Source organism: Anoplopoma fimbria, chromosome 19 (genome assembly GCF_027596085.1).
Source record: "Anoplopoma fimbria isolate UVic2021 breed Golden Eagle Sablefish chromosome 19, Afim_UVic_2022, whole genome shotgun sequence".
Taxonomy (NCBI): domain Eukaryota; kingdom Metazoa; phylum Chordata; class Actinopteri; order Perciformes; family Anoplopomatidae; genus Anoplopoma; species Anoplopoma fimbria.
Genome location: NC_072467.1, coordinates 14,919,290 through 14,941,453, shown reverse-complemented (window position 1 = coordinate 14,941,453; position 22,164 = coordinate 14,919,290). Strand labels below are relative to the sequence as shown.

At 41.3% G+C, this 22,164-nt stretch overlaps 2 protein-coding genes across 2 annotated transcripts; one reads left to right on the top strand and one right to left on the bottom strand.

The window, feature by feature from the left end:
* The first annotated feature begins 144 nt into the window (after positions 1-144).
* On the top strand, positions 145-9,913 carry zgc:56622 (uncharacterized protein LOC326033 homolog). The gene is made up of 10 exons (XM_054619446.1): positions 145-461; positions 1,971-2,147; positions 3,256-3,372; positions 4,148-4,225; positions 5,241-5,357; positions 6,213-6,325; positions 7,150-7,237; positions 7,306-7,389; positions 9,438-9,520; positions 9,606-9,913. Exons 1-10 carry the CDS (start codon positions 381-383, stop codon positions 9,637-9,639), a joined length of 972 nt encoding a protein of 323 aa, XP_054475421.1. The 5' UTR covers positions 145-380; the 3' UTR covers positions 9,640-9,913.
* An 87-nt stretch (positions 9,914-10,000) lies between these two features.
* Positions 10,001-18,758, bottom strand: klhl36 (kelch-like family member 36). Its single transcript, XM_054619445.1, is given in 10 exon segments — positions 10,001-11,823; positions 11,987-12,144; positions 12,232-12,341; positions 12,344-12,458; positions 12,809-13,114; positions 13,218-13,439; positions 14,610-14,732; positions 14,829-15,023; positions 17,831-17,914; positions 18,533-18,758. Coding segments are annotated over 9 exon segments (1,863 nt in total). The 5' UTR covers positions 17,891-17,914; positions 18,533-18,758; the 3' UTR covers positions 10,001-11,249.
* Positions 18,759-22,164: the final 3,406 nt, after the last annotated feature.

Genomic DNA, 22,164 nt, shown 5'->3' with positions numbered 1-22,164 from the left:
TTTATTTTCTTACAGTGCGACCCGGGCTTTGTGTATGTTTGTGTGTGTGTGTGCACTGCTACCCCTATGAGAAGAGTGACCTTTGCAACATGCTCCTCCCTCCTCACTTACTGGCACGGTGGTGAAGTACTTTGTGTGTTGTCCAATAATTAACCACTGCACTGATAAGGCAGAAATAGGAGAGAGAAAGAGACAGAGAAGGAAAGACACAGGTCAGATAAATAAGAACAATCAGCAAAGAAAGAGGAAGGACGTTGACTCAGCAGTTGCAGTTTGAGGGGAAAAAGAGGAAGAGGAAAGCCCTGACAGTGTAAAAGTGTGTGTGCACCGAGTGTAAGCCGAGTTTCTTGTTTTGTTGGTTATTTAGCCAGCCGTGCTCCATGGAGGACACACAGGTGGCCAGGTCCGTAGAGCTGAACAATGGCATGCGGATGCCAGTTTTGGGTCTTGGGACATGGAAGGTACTCTAAACCCTCTTTCCTATATATTTTACTGTTATCTATTTTTTTTGCATACTATTTGACTCATCTTAAATATGTGTTGCAAATGCATTCATTTTAGGTATAGGAGTATTTACTAAAGAAAGCCTGCCAAGGGAGGCAATTATGAATACCGGCTTCTGATAGGCAGATTATTCGCCCCCTCCAGGTCAAATGGCAAGCTCCCTCATTGGCTGCTTACGGATCTCTACCATTGATGTATAAAGAGAACTGGATACAGTGTTGGGAGGTGGCGCCCCGTTCAGAAGTGGCACATGCAGTGGCACATAAGGTTTAAAAAGTTTGACTTCCGAGTATAGAAATTATTTACTTTAACTTTTATACGAAAGTCTGGGGAAAAGTCTTTTGGGCCCAATGGCCTCTATTGACGAACATGTAAATTGTAATTCCACAGTTTGGCCACTGTGTTAAATTTGCTCCAAAGCCCCTCGCTCTTCCTGGGGGCCTCGGATCCTAACCTTCTTTGTCAAATGATTAGACCATATATATATATATATTAAAAGTATGTGTGCGTATTTTGACTATAGGAGTGGCGTTTTGCCCCAGCCATCCAGACGAGTCAACACACTTTAAACATTTAATTACAACTGTTCGTAGCATCAAAATGTCTGGTTGTTGCCTGTTCAGTTGTCAGATTCGATATTCCACCAGCAGAGTCAAGTTCTACAGAATCTACAGTTTCAGAGGAACAGGTGTTTCAGTTTAACAAGTGACCGTGTAAAATGGTGATTTTAAGTCCAATGTGTCCATGGTTGCTTGTCATAAATTTTTATATGGTCGGCGTATATATAAACACAGATATTTTAAATTGATTGAAGGCTTTTAAGAGGACACCTACGTGAACTGTTGGTGTTTTCAACAGGTGCTGTCTCTACGAGCAACCATTCGGCTGAGAGTCACCAGTTAACAAATACGCTTGTTGAACCGAAACACCATCGGCATCTATGGCCGCGAGCTACGGAATAAAAAAAATGAATTAAGACAAACCTCTTAGTCTCAGTCATTGTGTTTGACCTTCTGTTCATGAACACAGACAACAGAGTCAGATTATCTAGTGACTTGTAGCTCATAATGTCTCTCTGGTGTAACGTTACACGCTAGGTTTCTCCACCAAAAACATGTTTGTATCTGGACATTAAATAGTGGACCACTAGCTAATGTATTCTACCAACTCAATAAAAGCACACGGATCTGGCAAGTCACTTTGTCTAGGTTGCATTCTCCATCTTTGGTGGTTAATGTTCTTACATAGCTCGACAAGCTATTGCACTTTGCTGTACTTCTGTCTTGCACACTTACGTGCTTATTTTGCTTTCTTGCAAAGACTTAGGTAAGCTTAATGCCACTCTCATATGTAAGAGCGGTATCGATATTCTCATTCAAGCAAGAGTATATAACTGTTTCTTAACTTTGATATGGCAGATAGTGGCAGAGATTGGCCTATTTTATAAATTGTTTTGCTTCTTGCAGTCCTCCCATCTTCCCCGCACCTCGGTCCAGGGTGCAGTGGAGGCTGCCATCGCGGCAGGTTACCGCCACATAGACACCGCCCACAGCTACAAAAATGAGGTTGAGATTGGCAAGGCTCTGCGATCCAAGATACAGCAGGGCGTCATCAGGCGCCAGGACATGTTCATCGTCAGTAAGGTGGGTGCTGCAACAGGTGTTAGAGCAATACCTATTGAAGTAGGAACTACAATAGAGGCTGAGATAATTTAACTGGCGGAACTGGGAGGAAAGCTGTGGAGTTGATATGTGTGTGAAGAATAAAAAGCAGCATAGGATACGAGCTGATTGATGGCAGGTGTGAAGGTAGGATGGTTCCAGGTTGACGGCTGGACAGGAAAAGATTCACACACAGGCAGAAACCTCCAGTTCTGCCAAGTGAAGTTGATGCGGAAGTGTCTTAAAACTTGCATTCTCTCTACTGACCAGCAAGTCTATGAGAAAATTAACTTCTCACTTGATTTATTATGTCAGTAAACACTGTAAACATGAGTTTATGGTCTCAATCTCTAGTTTCAAGTCTTCTTCAATACAGCATGATGTGATGAAATTTACCATAAAGCAGAGTATGCTTTAGGGCGGGCTTACTGTGATTGACAGGTCTTTCACAAGTTGAAAGAGAGAACTGATGGGCTGGGGACATGAAAGACGAGAGGAGAAGGGAACCCAAGGGAAAAGGAAACTCAAGAGATACTGAGAAACAAACTGGGAGCATGGCCACAGGAGTGACATTTATCAAAGTCAGAATTCTGAGTTTGATCTCAGAAAAAATAAAGGTGAAAATGAAAATGAAATTCAGAGCATATCTACTGCTTCCACCCAGCTCTCAACATGGCAACTGATGAGCCATCGACTTGCAGGTAAGGATGCTGACAGCTTTAACAGTTCAAACAATGGCAACAGAGCTAACAGAGCTAACAGTGTTTACCTGAGGGGGAACTGGAGGGTGGGCACTAACCTTCCTCGACAACGCCTTTGGTCGGGACGACGCTACCAGTGTAACCGCTGAATAGTCAGTGCCTAGCGGCCGGTGGATAGCGGCCGTGAGCGAGCCAGTGGGGCTGGCTCACATGTAATAATAAAGAACATAGAAACTTGGATTAAAACACACAGAGGAACTTTACATAGTTGTTTGCTGCCATGCTCTGATTATCGTATAGAGAACCTTCAACAGAACTAGCTGACATTTTTTTGTATGAGATAATTTTGTTTTCTGTTAACCCTCCTGTCCTGTACCTTTTTTATTTAGCTTTGGTGTACCCATCATGCCCCAGAGGACATCCATGAATGCCTGAACAAGTCCCTGGAAGATCTCCAGCTGGACTACCTGGATCTTTACCTTGTGCATTTCCCCGTTGGCCTAAAGGTTAAGCGTAACATCCAAAGCACATTTTACAGATCCTTTCCTGCCCTTAATTCAGGCTAGATTTTTTTTTTTTTTTTTATATTAGGGGCTTGGACTAGGGGCTTTAAGGACATCACTATCAAAAATAGTGATAAAAGCACCCTTAACATGGTTGAGGGTTTAACAAAGTCGTACAATTTGTTTTTAAATACTTCAGGAAAACTAGTTTCTTGACTCCTTTCTTTACAGGGATTGTATAAAGGGGATAAAGTAGTCGTTTATTCGAGTTATGGGTTTACAATTAATTACAATTCCTGCTCGGCATTGAGGAGGTTGGTTTATGGCGTTTTGCCGGTTACACTCGTTGTCTTTTTGCATCTTCAGACTATATTTTGTTTGTACACCCTCTGGCGTTTCATAGAACACAGCTTGTAACTTGCGCGCCATCTGTGGATGCCCGCTCCATGGTGCCTTGCACACAAACAGTATAAATAAAGCTTAATTGTCCCAGTCCAAAGTCCAAAGGTCAAAATAATTTGGCTGTTTCCAAAATTCATGCATTCAGTGTAAATTCTGGGTGTGTTTGTCAATTTGAACAACCTGTTCAAATTAGATATAATTTCAGATATTGCCAATATTAAAAAGAATCCCTTATTTGCAGGTTATGAGTCACTTCTGGTTCTTTATGTTTCACTAAATTTGCTTATTTTCCTTGAAAGAGGGAGTAATAATAGTTATGTCACAAAAATTAAATGCCATATGTTTGTTTGACTGTTACATTTACATTTCTTCCTAGAAAATAGGTGACAACCTTTTCCCAAAGAAGGACGGAATGATGCTGACCTCTGACATAGACTATGTGGATGTCTGGAGGGTAAGAACTGTTACGGGGGAAGTAATGTGATTTAACCCAAAATGCAAAAAAAACAGATCACTGAGACTGAGAGACCATGCATGTGAATAAATTATTAACAATACTTCCATGTGAAAGGAAGGCAGGGAGTGTCTTAGTTAGGGGAGTGTCCCGACAGAGAGGTGAGAGGTTGATTAAAGATGATTGGCAGCTTGCCACCTGCACACCTGATCCTACTGCTGTAATCAAGCTCACCCACACACAAGGACAGAGATGCTACAGAATATAAATTATTTCCTAAACTTTGTAGTTTTCTCCCTCAGGGTTCGTTTGACTTTCTCTTGTTCTACCCTCCTATTGTGTTCTGGTTAAATGTGACCCCTTTTTAATTTAAGTAGTGTGAAACCTACCTTTTTTCGGATCAAAGCAATGCCAACAAAATTAAAAGATACTCCGGTGAGTTCAAATTTGATTTGGTAGTAATTATGGGTTGTTTATGAATAGAAATGCATACAGCAGTGAGTGTTGTCTAAACTTATAACAAAAATCACAACAAAACACAAATAATATTAATACAATCCTATAATAATATTTTGTAATAATGTTTATATAATGTCTTGAGCCAAGAGAGCGTATTGACTTGAATTGTGCCTTTTCTTTTCACCTATTCTCATAGGAAATTAAGTAATATTGCAATAAAATAGTAAGATTGTGCCTATTTTAAACTAAAAGTATGAGTTGTACATTATAACTTAGATTTGGTCTAAGGTACATAAAATTTAAAAGTAAAAATACATATTATGGTTATGAATGATAAAAAACTTAAATCACACATTTCACTGGATGATCATTTATTTTTTTCAGTCCTTGATGATTAATTCAAACACAAGTCAAAACAATAAGAGGGTTTAAATGAAATCCACCTGCCATTGGAAGGACATTTTGAAAAAAAAAAAATTCAGTTTAAGCCACAAAGGTCTTTCAGAGTGGATGGTAAAACTGAGCTCACTGTCTCTGTCTGCCGCTGTGTTTGCAGGGGATGGAAGCCCTGCAAGGCTCGGGGAAGGTGAAGAGCATCGGTGTGTCCAACTTCAGCATCCTGCAGCTGGAGAGACTTCTCGCTCTGTGCAGGGTGCCCCCTGCTGTCAACCAGGTACTGAATATTCAACCATATACAAGTATGGACCCGTGTCCCTTACTTTATATTTGATACAAGTAAAAAGTGAGTGGTTCGACCTCATTTGGGTTGTCTTAATCAAAATGCCTTCAACCTTAAAGATCTCTCATGTCTTTATTTGCCAATGGAAAGTGGAAAAAGACAAGGCACAGAAGAGGCAATCTGGTTGGAAGTTGAATTTAGAATCCGTTCATATGCAGGGCTGTATGTAATGTAATTCCATGATCAAGAATAAAAGCCAAATTTATATTACATTCTTGTTTCAGGACGATATGAGCAACATAGTATCAGACAATGATGATACAGTTTCATATTTTGACATCATGTATCAAGATATCAAGATAAGCAATGAAAAAGTAAAACATTTTTGCATCATTAAACGTAATTAAACTTGACGACTGGTGTCATTTCATGTCATCATATTGCATTTCATGATAAATAATGTAAAATGTATATATTCATATTAGATGACATCATAAACATGAGTTTATGCAGTGTTATGTGGAGATGTGTTCATGTAATGTATATAAGTGAGGATGTGTTCGTGCACTGTCATGATGTGAGGATGTGTTCGTGCAATGTAATGATATAATGTAATCACATTACATCTTGCTGTGGTGCAACTTTCATATTTCCACATAATGCGATGTATCACAGGTCGTGCTTTTCAACATTAATATAAAATTGTTCTGTAGGGTGAACTTCCTGGGAATACATATTTGGTCCTACCCAGCAGCTGACTATAAATCCATATTCAGAAATTTACCAGGCACCCATCTGTATCAGCATCCATATGTCTTCAGCTTTTGTTTGATGTTATATCATCCATAGATTGAGCTACATCCCTACCTGGTGCAGACAGAGATGATAGAGTTCTGTAAATCCAAGAACATCGCCCTGACTGCCTACAGTCCTTTTGGCTCGCCTCAGAGACCCCCAGAGATGTAAGTATCCCTCACACACTCCACGGACTCAGACTGGTGATCTGCGTTACTCTGCTGATATCACTATCATAAGTCATTTTAAGATCTAAATTCAATTAAATTAGTTACACATTTATTTAGATCCACTTTGTGCTGGTTCATATTGCACAGTTACAACAAACTTAGAGCTTGTAAACAAGTCAGTTTACTCAGGAGTTTTTTATAGTACACAATGGTATCTGTCATCTTATAACCAACCCTTTATCATCTTCACACCAGAGATTTCAGACAATAGAGCTGTTTTTTATTTATTTATAAATAGGATCAATCTTGGACACACAATGGACACACAATCTGGATTGAAAACAGCCAAATAAAAATAAAGTGAATTATAAAGTAAAGGGAACACACATTTACTTTTTATTCATACATTTACTGATTAAATTAATAATTAATACTAAATTAATTAATTGTTTCCCAATGTGTGACATTTATATTGTAGAGGTTCCTGCAGTAGAATTCCTCCTTTATAACTGCTGGAAGTCAATCACAAAAGTTTTGCATTTTGGCATTGACAATGCATGTCTATTTAAAAAAAACACCTCCTGCACATACTCATGGAAGGTTGTCACAGCATTGCTTTGTATGTAATGTGTACGTTACAAAGTATCCCGAACCCACACGTCAGAATGCAATGTCTTTTTAATGCAAAAAGTCTTATGTTTGATATATTTTTTTGCCCTTTTCGACAAAAGTGCTTGGAATGGCCTTTTGTCTGCATGGTGCTCTCTAAATAAAATTGCCCTGTGCTCTGGTCTTTTTTTTTTTTATCTCGCCTATCTTAGGTTCAGAGGAGACCTTGATCCACATAAGCTGCTGGAGGACCCAGTTGTAGCAGATATAGCCAAGAAGCACAGACGCAGCCCTGCACGGGTCAGTGTAGTCCACTGTAAAAGTGTGTGTGTATGTATTCCTTTATAGTAACAGCGGTATTCTCCCAGGTATTGCTGAGGTACCATGTGCAGCAGGGTATCGCAGTCATCCCTAAGAGTGATAAGCCTCATCGCATCCTTGAGAACACAAAGGTAAACACTCTCCTCCCGTTACTGTTTCTGTCTCTTAGGCTCACCCCTAAGAATTGCCCGCTTTCTTCTTCATTAGACATCTTAATTAGACATCTCCCAGTCTTTCACCTAAAACTCTCTCAAATTGTGGAGGTTTGCCACATTCTCTTACATGCAGCTGTGTTCCAACCATAGACGGTATATAAGAAGATGGCGTGGTCATCGTGATTTCACCCATTGGTTTATTGTTTGCCATTAGAAAGCCTCAAATTCTGCGATTTTGCAGTTGCCATCTTGAAATAAGGATATGGCGGGGTTTTTTACAACGGAAATTATTATATTTGGAGTGTGGAATGACGTAGAGATGCCATATACGTGTCTGGTAGTGGCAGCAACCTGTCAATCACAATGTAGCCCCACCCTAAAGCATAGCCTGCTTTATGGTCTATTTTAATCTAAATGGACCATAATTTACTAAATGAACATCATGCTGTATTGAAGAAGACTTGAAACTAGAGATTGAGACCATAAACTGAGGGAATAAATCAAGTGAGAAGTAGTCATTTTCTCATAGACTTCTATACAATCTGACTTGTTTTTGCAAATTGTGGAGTCGCCCCCTGCTGGTCAGTAGAGAGAATGCAAGTTTTAAGACACTTCCACATCAGCTTCACTCAGCATAACTGGAGGCTGCAGCTCGGTCCAACAGAGCTCTGAGTTCAAAATAAGCAAGACTTATATAATAAAATGTATAACAAATAATATCAAACTGCAATAATTGAGACAGTTCGGATTGCAGTGGTGGGTAACTGTCTACGTAGATCATTGGTTTACGTTGGACAGGAACACCCAGTAATTGCTTGCCTTTTATTTTTTTGCACATTGTTCATGTCAAATCACATCCAGTCGGTTAATTCTAAATAGCCTACAATTTAACTTACTTTTCTGTCGAATTCGTAAAATCATTTCACCATCATTTTTGACTTCGATGAAACAAGTGGGGGGAACTAAGCTAACTAAAGACATTTTTTTGTGTTACATAAATATAAGTATTTTGTACCAACTCAATCTTAAACAGGCCCTATTATGCTATTTTCCGGGTGCATGTTTTTATCTCAAGTTACAGTTACAACATGTTTACATAATCATAATCCGTCTTGTTTTTCTCATCCTGGCTGTCCTGCAGCATCTTTTCTCACCCTCTTTCTGAAATGATCCGTTGTAGCGCTTGCTCCTCCCTCCAGAAAGCAAAGTCTGCTCTGATTGGTCAGCTAGCCCGCTCTGTTGTGATTGATCAACGTTTCACATTTCAAAAAACTCTTCCTCCGGAGCTTCAGCTCCGTCTCTCTCTTTTGTTGTTTGAGGGCCAAACTAGCCGGAAGGAGTTTACGTCACTTCTGTAACATTGTGACCTCATAAAGTTATGGAAGTGAGAGAGATAATTCAATGGAGCCGTTTCAGGCAGCTCAGGAGCTTCTGAGGGGGAGGGTAACTCCTTTTAGGCGTGGACTTCAGGTTTTACACTCTATGGACCTTTTACATGTACAAAAATATATATAACACACTAAAGAAGAGGGGAAAAGTGGAAAAGCATAATAGGGCCACTTTAACTAAGCTAGCAAGCTAGCTAGCTTCTAGCAGGGCAATTAAACATCCATTGAGGCGTATTAATGTCCTCACATAGCATACACAGCATAACTATTGACCAGTTTCATAAAATATGAATAAATCTCATCTTGGCTTTTGGGCTTTATGATGTACATATGGTACATGGATTTACTGTCCGTACTGTAACAATTACAATCTGTAATCAGACCACAAAATGAGACAAAAATAAGTGTAGCTAGCTAGCGCACCCCGTGTCCCTCTGCCTCACTCCCCCGCCACTGAAGATTGGACTTGGGTCAGATTGTCTTTTTGAACACATCTTGTGGCCTTGAGCCAAGTGTGCCAGCATTTTAATATAATAATAATAAAACACTATGGTCTAGGACAAAAGAAAAAGATAAGCATTAGTGTAATCTTCTGTAAAAACCCATTTGTCGAAATCTGTTTCAATGTTTGTGCAGATCTTTGACTTCAGTCTGACCGAAGAAGACATGAGAGCGCTGAGAGGACTGGACCGAGGGTGGAGGGCCTGCACGCTCGAAGAGTAAGTGGACACACGGCAATGGTCTTCTGCATCGTACCGCTATTGTACCGCTATTCTCACCGAACCAACTTGTTCTGTTTCTCAGGGTGAAGTCTCATCCGTACTACCCCTTCGTATGAGGTAAGTCGGGAGAGTGGAAAGAAGAGACGGCACACTGGATCTACTATTACCATGACAACCAACAAGACTCAAGACTAGCAACATGCGGTCTACCTACAGTATCAGTATTACACGCTTTAATTCATCAATGCCTTGTTTGCAGAATACTCAAGATAGAATGTGAAGACAAATCTTTCAAATGTGACCTTAATGAATGTGACTCAACAAATCAGCTCTGAAAAGTGAGTTGACTAGTTTTCGTTTTATGAATAAAATACTGTATGTTTGTTTTAACATCTGCATTTTTTTTTTAAAGACATTATGACAGGTCACGACTTACAAAATGCACAGTCCAGCAAATAATTATATAAATACATATGTGTTTTTTATAACAATATACAATACTGAGCCTCACATTATCATGCTATTACAAACACTCTCTGTATTGTGTGTGTTAAGGTAGTTATTGCTGGATGAACTTTAATTTAATATATTTGTGCACTTAACACTTTAAATCTGTTCAGAAATACGAGAAATGACCACGACCTGTTAACAGCACATCACATGGTGGTGCCACGTACCGAGTTACGATTAACTCGGTACGTGGTGCTTAAATCGTGATGTTGACACATACTTATTTGAAGCCCAACCAGGATGTTTTTACTAATCATAACTACTTGGTTTTGTTGCCTAAACCTTACGTTATAATGTTTTCCAAGTCCTGCCACGTAATTTTGTTGTGCCTCAACCACGAAATGCGCTGTCATTTCATTTCACATATTTCTGTGAGATCAGGTTGAAAAAATAATACACAAACAATCATTCACATGAAGGTAGTTCTGTAGCTGAATGTCTTTTCAACAATGTCAAATTCACCACTTTTAGTACTTCAAAGCAAACTGACCCTGAAACCGGAATTAGGATTATAAGGGATTTCTCAGATTTTTATGCCACTGCATTGGCGGCAGTCTGGGCTAAAGGCATTAGGTACTAGGGTGGCCTTCCAGCTGTCCCATTCTCGAGATATCTTCAGGGACACCTGGAGGGAATTCTTTCAAATTGGTGCAAAGGAAGATTAAACTGATTAGAATTTGGTGGTCAAAGGTCCCTTGACCTCAAGCAACACATTTTTGGCCATAACTCAAGAATGAATAAGCTAAATATGACATGAATTTCTAATAGGACCAAATGATGAAGTGATGACATTTTTGACAGACATGGATGTAAACTGCAACTTGACTAGTTGGTGGGAGGCATATAAGCACGAGGCGGTAATTCTAGTTTTGGTAGTCTTGCCTACCACGGCGGTCACCTGACCCATATATCTGTCTTTACAGTGTTAATACTCAGACACGCAGTATGTCACTCAACTGTAGGTCTTGAATTATTTTCGTCTGTTCCATCCTCCTTTCTGATCAGTTTCAGATGTTCTTAACTAAAGAATAACAGCTGCAAATAACCTCTGGTTATTTCAGTGGTTACTGTTTTTGCCACCTCTCTGCCTTTTTAAAGCTGCACGGCCCCAGAAAATGATTCTGATACCCGTGGAGGGGATATAACAAAATGTTTCTTCTATTAAAGGTTTATCACAATTATTTTTGGACAGAGATAAAGTCCTTCATCACTGCTGCTACGTGGGGTGTAATCTTCCTTTCATCCCTTGTCCCATCTTCTTTGTCTTCTGAGAGGGTGGTGATGGTGAAGGCTTCACTATGCACACGCATGCTGAGGCCCCTGCGATGCATTTCGGCAGGTCGGGTCCCCTGGACCACGAGCCCTCGTCGGGGTTGTACACCTGAGTGGCCCTGGAGAATGCCATGCTCTCCCAGCTGTAGCCCCCGAGCACGTAGATCCTCCCCGCCCAGACCGCAAGGCCCGCCTCGCTGTTGGGCAGCAGCAGCGGCGCCACCCGAGTCCACTGGCCGCTGCGCGGGTCGTAGGACTCCACCTGCAGGATGTCGAAGCGCTCCGTAGTGTCCTCGTGGTCGTCGCTGCCTCCGATGGCGTAGATGAGGTGGTTCGGGGAGGCCATGCAGTGCCAGCCCCTCGGCATGGACATGGCCCGGCGCTCCACCCACACCTCGCTGTCCCGCAACGGATCGTAGCTCAGGACGTCGCGGCGGTACGGGCCGATCTGGTAGTCGTGACCACCTGAGATGTAGACTACGCCGAAGTGGACTGTCCCAGCGTGGCCGTAGGTTAACCTAGGAAACACAGAATTCATAAAGACAGACTTAAAACATTTTTTTTATATGTTCTTAATAATACATCCTTGGGGGACCCTGAATGCCAAACTTCATGGCAAACCCACCCGTGACAGAAATGTCCCCAAGAAACAGCAAACCCAGTGGCGACACCTGTCCCTACCTGGGCAGTCCTGCCACGTAGGTCCAGCAGTCCTCAGCGGGACAGTAAACCTCCACAGAGGACAACGCTCCGGAGTCGTTCCTCCCACCCACGGCAATCAGGCAGTTTCCCACCGCCCCCAGGTAAAAATCCACTCGCCGCTCGTTCATCGGAGCGCCCTGGAAATAAACCATCACACCGTCACTGTCTGTCGGCCAACAAACATAAGAGAACCATTGGGAGTAATATTTTATTCTCTGCAGTACCCGGGTCCACTGGTTGTGGCGGGGGTCGTATCTGTACAGCAGGTTGCAGGCGGCGTCCCCGCCGTTGTCCCTGGACGAGCTGCCCCCGGCAGTGAAGATGAAGCCCCCAGCACTGCCAGGCAGTGGTGGCTCAGCTTGGCAGGCAGCTCGGTTTCCAACTCCCAGATCCCCGTTTCACCGTCGAGCTGGCAAACATTGGCGCTCAGCTCCTCACCACGTTCAGACACCTCGAGGAGTAAAAAAGAGAAAAGAGGACACGAGATCAGGCAGAGTTATTAAAAAGTAAAGAACTGTACCAGTCACTGTCTGTAGTTACAATATATTACAAGGTCTCAACTTTAGACAATATTTTTAGTTCATCCAGATATTTCCAGATATTTCTCAAATCAAGTCAAGTATTAAGGGAATGAAAGTTTATTGAGGTAATAAATCAAGTGAGAGGTAGGGTCATTTTCTCGTAGACTTCTATACAACCAGAGGAGACGCCCCGTGATGGACATTAGAGAGAATGCAGGATTTAAGACACTTTTGCGTTGGTTTCACTTGGCAGAACCGGAGATTGCAGCATGGTCTGTACCTCTCCTCCGATCAGCAGCAGCCGCTCCGCCCCCCCTCTCAGCGTGGTGTGTTCTGTTTGCAGCAGCGGCTGGGCGCTGGGCTTGGCGTGGTACCCCAGGGCTTCCTCCACCAGGGCCTCGCAGCCGGCCTCCTCCGTCGGCAGGGCCCTCAGCGCCGGCAGCACCCAGTTTGCCAGCTCCTCCGTCGGCATCAGGGGGAAGTGGACGTGGGAGAGGAGCTGCTCAGCGTTGACCATCCGCTCAGGAGCCTCGCCGAGCCACCGCAGGACAGCCTGGAAAAGCTCCTGCTCGCTGTCGTGTTGGACCTGAGGAAGAGAGGAGCGGCTTCTTGTGAATCTTTGCCCCCGAAACATGATTTCCAAGGTCAAAAATACAGAGTCAACATCTGAACAAAGCGGGGTTGTTTACCTTTCCACTGGAGAGGTATGACGCCAGTTTGAGTGGCGGGGTGTTGTGGAGGAAGTCGGGGGTGAGGGAGAGAGTGGAGAAGCGCGCGAGGACGAAGCAGTCGATGAAGGCGTCGAGTCGCTCCAGGCTGTAGAGCAGGGCCAGCTCCTGCAGGTACAGGTAGTTGTCCTCGCTTACCTCCCTCTCCAGGTACTGACAGCAGAAATCCACCGCTCGCCACACCTGAAGGGCAGCAGGGTTTTCACATTTCATGTCTTCTTAAGAACAAATGGTTTGATTCCATCATAAAGAAGGAATGCTTGTTGTTTTTTATTATTTTGATTTTTTCCTCTCCTATTAAGCATTTATAAGCACTATATAAACAATGAATCAATGCTTTATAACACACTGGCTATAAACAGGACATTTTTTTATATCCTCATCTATGAAGCACGCCCAGGTGGCGTATAAACAGTTAATTAATGCATTATAACATACAGTAGTCGTAATTAAATCTAATAAATGTTTTAGTCGCTGCAAACCTGTTTGAAACCTCCTGTAAGTGTGTTCAAACAGTTGCTAAATGCTTTATAACCTATATAAACCCTTTCTTTTCTGGAAACTTAAAAAAAAAATGACAAAGCATTGCAGCTCAATTCAAAATAGAAGAGCCAATATGTGTGTAAATGAACGTCCATGACCATCTTTACTACCATTCCCACGTCACCTCATATTATCTTGAATAGGTCAACCAGACATTTAGTAGAGAACATGTGTTTAATGCATGCGTTATAGAAATATACGCATGTTAAATACCTTATAAATGAGACCCAATAAATATATTTAGGCAGATTTAGCTCCTTTTAATTTTCCTCTTTTCTGTTAAACAAACCAAATGTACGCAAGCCTTAAGTAATAGACTGAATGTTATAAGTAGAATGCAGTTATCAGAACATTAAGGATCTCTTGTGTGGCTTGAAGGTGTACTGGGCATATTAAATCAAATACTATGTTAGAAATGCTGCTAATTTATTTGGCGACCCTTATCTCCCGTGACCCAGTTGCATTCCCAATGTTTGGTAATGCTGGTGCTTTGCAATAGACCGTAAAAAACATACATTATAATTGTTATTCATTAAAAACTAGTTTAACCACTAACCCTAACCTTCAAAGGATCTGTACATGTGCATGAATCAATGCCTAATAATGCAATTGGAAAAAACAAGAATGAATGACAGACACTTGCCCACATTATACCCCCTTAAGATTTTGTCTCTTTTTGGATTAACTATGGTAACTAGTTCAATTTAGTTGACACTTGAGTTTTGTCCTTCTGTCTTTCACATACAGTGTAATATGATGACACATCCTAATTCTTCTATACATTAACCTACATGCATTGAACAGTCTCACCTGCAGAAGGTGGGCCGCTTCCAGCACATACTCAATGTTTCCCCCATCCAATGGCAGCTCTCCGCTGTACAGGAAGTCCACTACAGCGTTCAGACCGATGTAGGACATCCCAACCAGCTCCACCTGCAGACAGGGAGAGGACGGCGGAGGTGGATCAGACGTCGGACATTTGAGAACGTCTGCCCACGGCCTCGGTACATCACCCTACCATATGTATACCTCTTCCTGGCGTTCCTCCCTCATGCCCAAGGTGAACATGGCGTGGAAGTACGGGCTGGAGACGGCCAGCAGGGCTCGGTGAGCGGGGACCCGCTGGTTTTCCGCCACCAGCACCACGTCGCAGAACTGGCCATGCTGCCGCTGCTCGTCGAGGCCACGCAGCACCTCAGCAGCTTGGTCCACCCAGTTGAAAACCTGCCAACACAACGCCGTTGGCATGATTTTTCAGACAATACACACAAAACATACTGTGTGGAAAATCTTTTGCTTTTTTCTGCTCAGATTAGATTGTTTATTTTAGCTGCATAGACCGGCCTTTTTAAGTTTTTGCCTCCTCTCTTGCATTTATTATATTATGCTGGAAGGGAGGGTTTTATCCAGGCGGCAACCTCCATGTCTAAAAAGTGAAGCCAATGCGAAAATGCCTTAAACTAGCATTCTTTCTAATGTCCATCAGGGGCGACACCTCTGGTTGTTTCTCACTTGATTTATTCCCTCAGTAAACATTGTAAACATGAGTTTATGGTCTCAATCTCTAGTTTCAAGTCTTATTCAACACACCATGATGTTCATTTAGTAAATGATGGTCCATTTAGAGTCAAACAGACCATAAAGCAGAGTATGATTTAAGGGTGTGGCTACCTTGTGATTGACAGGTTTCTACAACAGCGTTGTCTGGTCTGGTAGTTGTCCGTGTTTTTGTCTTAGAGCTGTGTTATTAGTTCATGAAAGTTAATTGTAACCTACAGTGGGTACGGAAAGTATTCAGACCCCTTTAAATTTTTCACTCTTTGTTTCATTGCAGCCATTTGCTAAAATCGTAAAAGTTCTTTTTTTTTTCGCATTAATGTACACTCAGCAACCCATCTTGACAGAAAAAAACAGAAATGTAGAAATTTTTGCAAATTTATTAAAAAAGAAAAACTGAAATATCACATGGTCATAAGTATTCAGACCCTTTGCTGTGACACTCATATTTAACTCACATGCTGTCCATTTCTTCTGATCCTCCTTGAGATGGTTCTACTCCTTCATTGGAGTCCAGCTGTGTTTAATTAAACTGATTGGACTTGATTAGGAAAGGCACACACCTGTCTATATAAGACCTTACAGCTCACAGTGCATGTCAGAACAAATGAGAATCATGAGGTCGAAGGAACTGCCCAAGGAGCTCAGAGACAGAATTGTGGCAAGGCACAGATCTGGCCAAGGTTACAAAAGAATTTCTGCAGCACTCAAGGTTCCTAAGAGCACAGTGGCCTCCATAATCCTTAAATGGAAGAAGTATGGGATGACCAGAACTCTTCCTAGACCTGGCCGTCCAGCCAAACTGAGCAATCGTGGGAGAAGAGCCTTGGTGAGAGAGGTAAAGAAGAACCCAAAGATCACTGTGGCTGAGAGATGCAGTAGGGAGATGGGAGAAAGTTCCACAAAGTCAACTATCACTGCAGCCCTCCACCAATCGGGGCTTTATGGCAGAGTGGCCCGACGGAAGCCTCTCCTCAGTGCAAGACATATGAAAGCCCGCATAGAGTTTGCCAAAAAACACATGGAGGACTCCCAAACTATGAGAAATAAGATTCTCTGGTCTGATGAGACCAAGATTGAACTTTTGGCGTTAATTCTAAGCGGTATGTGTGGAGAAAACCAGGCACTGCTCATCACCTGCCCAATACAATCCCAACAGTGAAACATGGTGGTGGCAGCATCATGCTATGGGGGTGTTTTTCAGCTGCAGGGACAGGACGACTGGTTGCAATTGAAGGAAAGATGAATGCGGCCAAGTACAGAGATATCCTGGAAGAAAACCTCCTCCAGAGTGCTCAGGACCTCAGACTGGGCCGAAGGTTCACCTTCCAACAAGACAATGACCCGAAGCACACAGCTAAAATAACAAAGGAGTGGCTTCGGAACAAGTCTGTGACCATTCTTGACTGGCCCAGCCAGAGCCCTGACCTAAACCCAATTGAGCATCTCTGGAGAGACCTGAAAATGGCTGTCCACCAACGTTCACCATCCAACCTGACAGAACTGGAGAGGATCTGCAAGGAAGAATGGCAGAGGATCCCCAAATCCAGGTGTGAGAAACTTGTTGCATCATTCCCAAGAAGACTCATGGCTGTACTAGCTCAAAAGGGTGCTTCTACTCAATACTGAGCAAAGGGTCTGAATACTTATGACCATGTGATATTTCAGTTTTTCTTTTTTAATAAATTTGCAAAGATTTCTACATTTCTGGTTTTTTCTGTCAAGATGGGTTGCTGAGTGTACATTAATGCGAAAAAAAATGAACTTTTTCGATTTGAGCAAATGGCTGCAATGAAACAAAGGGTGAAAAATTTAAAGGGGTCTGAATACTTTCCGTACCCACTGTATTTGGTCGCCTAAAAATGTATTTATCAACGTTCGGTTGTGCAAAGCTACACCCTATCATGTCAATTCTGGTTCCCAAAAAAACAAGTTGGTGACACACAAGGCTTAGAAAAAAAAGCAGCACACAAACACAATTGGTGTTAGCACAGTGACTAAGTCCGCTTCGTTAATAAAGTCTATGGATATGACCAGTCATATCATTGATGGTAACTTTTTAAGTTTTGAGAGTAGCAACCTTTTTTCTTTAAGGTGGATCCCTGTATTGCTGATTGTACAATGCATACAATTATTTGTCCTCGGGGACACGCATAATGAGTTTTAGTGAGAAACACTGAATGTACTGTGTTTATTAACAAGAAAACTCCCCTGGGGTACCTTTAATTATCGGTGCTGCTCACGACAAATTGCATAAGATTAAAATAATGTATTTAAATTAATGAGGAAATTAAATGTTCTCAAAAAAAATGTTATCTGACCATTTGATGAGATGGGCTTCAGCTTTTTGTTTTTATTCATATATGTGTGTGTCATAGTCTGACACACACACACACACACACACACACACACACACACACACACACACACACACACACACACACACACACACACACACACACACACACACTGACCTTGGACGATTCACTGATGCACTGGGGCCGACACACACGACTCGGTTTGCCATTTTCCATTATGTTCCCTCAGACAGGCATCATCTAAAGGGGACACACACACACACACACACACACACACAAACACACACGAGTGTAGTACTAGTGTGTAAGGACACTCAGTGGTTCTCAACCTTTTTTCAGTGATGTACCCCCTGTGAAAGTACCCCCTAACCAGCGCAAAGCATTTTTGGTTGAAAAAAAGATGTAATACACAGCGCTCTGCCATCAGTGTCTGATTTATTAAACTGTCAACACTGACGATTGCATTGTTGCATTGAATTCAGTTCATGAACTTACACTTACAATTTTTTGAATATTTATTAAATAACTCTTTTTAAAGGATTTTTGAATGGATGCTAATTTTAAATATATTTTTTAAAAATCTCACGTACCCCCTGGAGTGCCTTCACGTACCCCAATTTGAGAACCACTGCCCTAACTTATCGTGCCCCATCCCTCAAGTTAAGTAAATCGATCTTGGAAGTCACAACCAGAAAAGCTTTGAATCCTAAATGAGTACATGACCTACTGTCCCTGTCTTTCTGTGCTTGTGATATGTTCCCTATACTGTTAGCTAAAAAAAAGAAAAAGAAAGTTATGTCACTTTCTGATTCAAACCCTAAAAAAAGCTTATATTGTTATGAACTGACAAGTGCTCACATTTGGGATTATCGTGGAGAAGAAGACATCTGAGTACGCTGTGGTGACGTCAACAGCATCTCTTGTGACAGCGATTTAGCACCAGAAGAAGCAGTTTCCTTTTTTTTTTTTGAGGAAACGATAAACACGCAACGCTTTTCAACGACGACACAAACGGGACTGCTTGCTACAAACAGTCTCTTGTAACAAACTCACGTCGCACAGAGACATATTTTTAAAAACATGGTTTCTTATGCCACAGAAAGAGCTCAACAATGAAGCATTTTCAGCTAGCCTGGATAAACAAATGGACTTCCGGCTTATGTTTTCAAATTAAACTCATGTGTCCTTTATCACTCCCTGAAACAGTGTTTTGCTACAGGCATCGCAAGTCAAAGGGTGTTTTTGATTAATCTAAATAAATTAAATTATTACCAGGAACCAAATGTCTCTCAAAAATATATCTGTCTATGTCTATGTCTACTATTTTCACATGGACATTTTATTACTTCATTATTTTGCCCTTTTATTTTGAAGCCAAACCCTGTCAAGCCGGCATTAGGATTGACACCAGCTAGGTTAACGGAGCCGGCTTTAAATAAGATCCAGGAAATAAGAGGCTCCTAATGGACCAATCACAATCAATTTTACGCAAGTACATTCAAGACACGCAATGTTACCGAACGTTTCAAAGGCATTTAACCCATGCTCAATACATTACATTACATTACAGTCATTTAGCAGACGCTTTTATCCAAAGCGACTTACAGGAAGTGTATTCAACATAGGTATTCAAGAGAACTACTAGTCACCAGAAGTCATAAGTGCATCTCCTTTCTTAAACCGGGAAGCAGGCCATAATGAACTTGGATATTGGGGTGCATTCTGTGAATTTTTTTTATGTAAGTGAATTCAAACACAACTATAGACCATCAAGCGATGGGATCACACAACTCGTAAATGTGAAATCAAATTGGGCCAGGGGTACTTGGCCTTAATTTTGATGTCACACTACACACCTTTACAGTTTTGTGATGCCAAATCGGGCCAGGGGCGTAAAGTTGAGGGTCCAATGGCCCCTTCGCCACCTTGATCACTATCTTCCATCTTCTATGTGGAAATTAATTTTGATCTCAACTATACAACTGTAAAGTTTCATGACTACATCTTACGTGGTTGCGACGCCATCGTGGTAACAATCTCTGACCCATAATCCCATTCAACCCAGATAGAAAAACTGTGGTTGAATTGTTTTTCTCTGTATAAAATTATAAAACAACTGGAAATTAATATTATGAATGCCTTGAAATATTTTATACATATATAATGTAAAGTGACCTTGAATTCTACATTTTACATCAACATTACACTTAAACATGGATTATGAATTCCTTTAATGTGCACTGTTAATAACTATATTCCTATATAATCAGATTGTATATAATCAGGGTCGGTCATTACTATTACCTGTACCATTAAGCATTTTAGCTTTACTTCCACCCTGAAGCCCTTTTTGCTTTCTCGTTCTGCAGGTTTCCATGAATCGTTGTGGTACCTGGACCGTAGTCGTGCCTCCTGCTGTGAGCCGACTGACACCCACTGCTACTTCGATTATTATTATTAATCACATTACTATCCCTATTTTCATGGCTATAATTCTACTATAATATTTGCTGATGTTATTATAAGTAGTCTTATTATATGAATCATTTATGTCATATACATTGAATGTGTTGTATCTCTGTTATGCTGCTCATTCTGTACACATGACATCTATTGCATTCTGTCCATCCTGGGAGAAGGATCCCTCCTCTGTCGTTCTCCCATAGGTTTCTTCCTTTTTTCTCCCTGTTAAAGGGTTTTTTTAGGGGAGTTTTTCCTGTGCCGATGTGAGGGAAGGACAGAGGATGTCGCATGTGTACAGATTGTAAAGCCCTCTGAGGCAAATTTGTAATTTGTGATTCTGGACTATACAAAATAAACTGAATTGAATTGAATTGTACCATTAACACCTGAGTCATTGGCACCACTTTGCTTGTAACAGGTGGGGTGTGATGGGTTGTTGGTGGACCAGCAGGTGGCAGGGTGATGCAGTAATAGAAGACCCAGAGTGACAGAGCTCAGACCGGGTAGGTGGTGGTGGTCCAGGGTCGGTCATCAGAGAGCAGGTGGAGCTGATGTTTGCTCCCTGGAAGAGTGGGAAGACGTCTCTAGTCTCTGTGCTGTCTGACTGTTGTACCAACAGATACGTCATACAGTACTTCATGTAGTACTTCATATAATATACATACACATGCAGCCCCTGCCCTGCTGACAGACACAGTGTAATTTGGAGTTGTACGTAATTTGAATTTAAGTGTAGAGAAGCCACACTGAGTTGTAGGCCTATACAGTTAAGGATGCTGTAATGAACAGCATATTGCAGTATTTGATGTAGTACAATACTGAACAGTTATGTACTGTATAACATAGAATATGAAGGTGTGGGTTGTATTTAAAATTAATCGGCCCCTTGATGACAAAATCTTATAACTGAAATGAAACAATTGAAACACAATTGGTCGATTTTAATACCGCTGCACTAGGCAAGTTGCACCATTTAGCCCAATTGAAACCGGAAGTTGACTGTTTTACTTACAGAATAAGACAGTAGCCTGTCTCACTGAAAAAGAATAATCAAATATTTAGTATTTTCTGGCGTAAAAAATAAAGGTTTGTTTGCCAGTTGTACTTCCAACAATATATTATACCTCCCAGAATTTCAAAGACGTACTTATTATGGAAGGGTGTGTAGCTAATAGGTGGATCTATTGGCAGAAATGAAATATATTATAACATGAGCATGTTAAGTTAAGTGTATAATCACACAACATAAGAATGATTTTGTTTTCTTTTCCTCAGAATGAGCAGTTTGTGTCTACATTTTTGCAACCTCACAGATAGAAGTCGCTTAAGCCTAGACACTGTTCCTTTAAATGCATTTTAAGATTTTACTCTTTTGTCTTCGGTGGCAGTTATGGATGGATGGATTCGAATGGATAAAAAAAGAACAATAGAATAAAGGACCATTCAGTGTAACCAGCAGATAAGGTAGATCAGATTTTATACTGCCAATAGTGTATGTGTTTGTTTGATGTTATTTGTATGGGCTCATTTTACTGGGTGTGTTCTGTCTGAAAACAGAGCACTTCAGACGTAGTACACAGGATCATGGCATCATGTAAAACAAATAATCCCTCCACTCTCATCTCCCTAACAGATCACATATATATCAAATAAAGCAAAATAGGAAATGGCTTATAAAGATAAAACGCTGTTCAATTAATGAGAAAACCTATTTTTAAAAGGAAATTGAAAGTCTCTACTGGTGTCTTCATCTAAGGATACACACTAATTGTAATTAAGAAAATAATGACACCAATCTCTGACTGCGAAATGTATCTTTGGATTTATATACATTTGTGTGAACATATATAATATCACAACAGCCATTTGACTGCAGACATCCCCTTCAATACTTTTACTATTTTATTTTGAAAGTCCTCACCGGAACACGTAGTTGTACGCTGTGTCCGCCTTGACAGCGGCCCTCATACCGTTGACCATTCACAAGGAGAAGGTGAATCCAGCGTCTTAGGGACTACTCTGCTGGC

Coding starts and splice junctions, on each gene's coding strand:
- zgc:56622 (XM_054619446.1), top strand. CDS start 381: ATGGAGGACACACAGGTGGCCAGGTCCGTAGAGCTGAACAATGGCATG. Junction 2,148..3,255: donor ACATGTTCATCGTCAGTAAG/GTGGGTGCTGCA, acceptor TTTTTTATTTAG/CTTTGGTGTACCCATCATGC. Junction 7,238..7,305: donor ACAGACGCAGCCCTGCACGG/GTCAGTGTAGTC, acceptor GTATTCTCCCAG/GTATTGCTGAGGTACCATGT.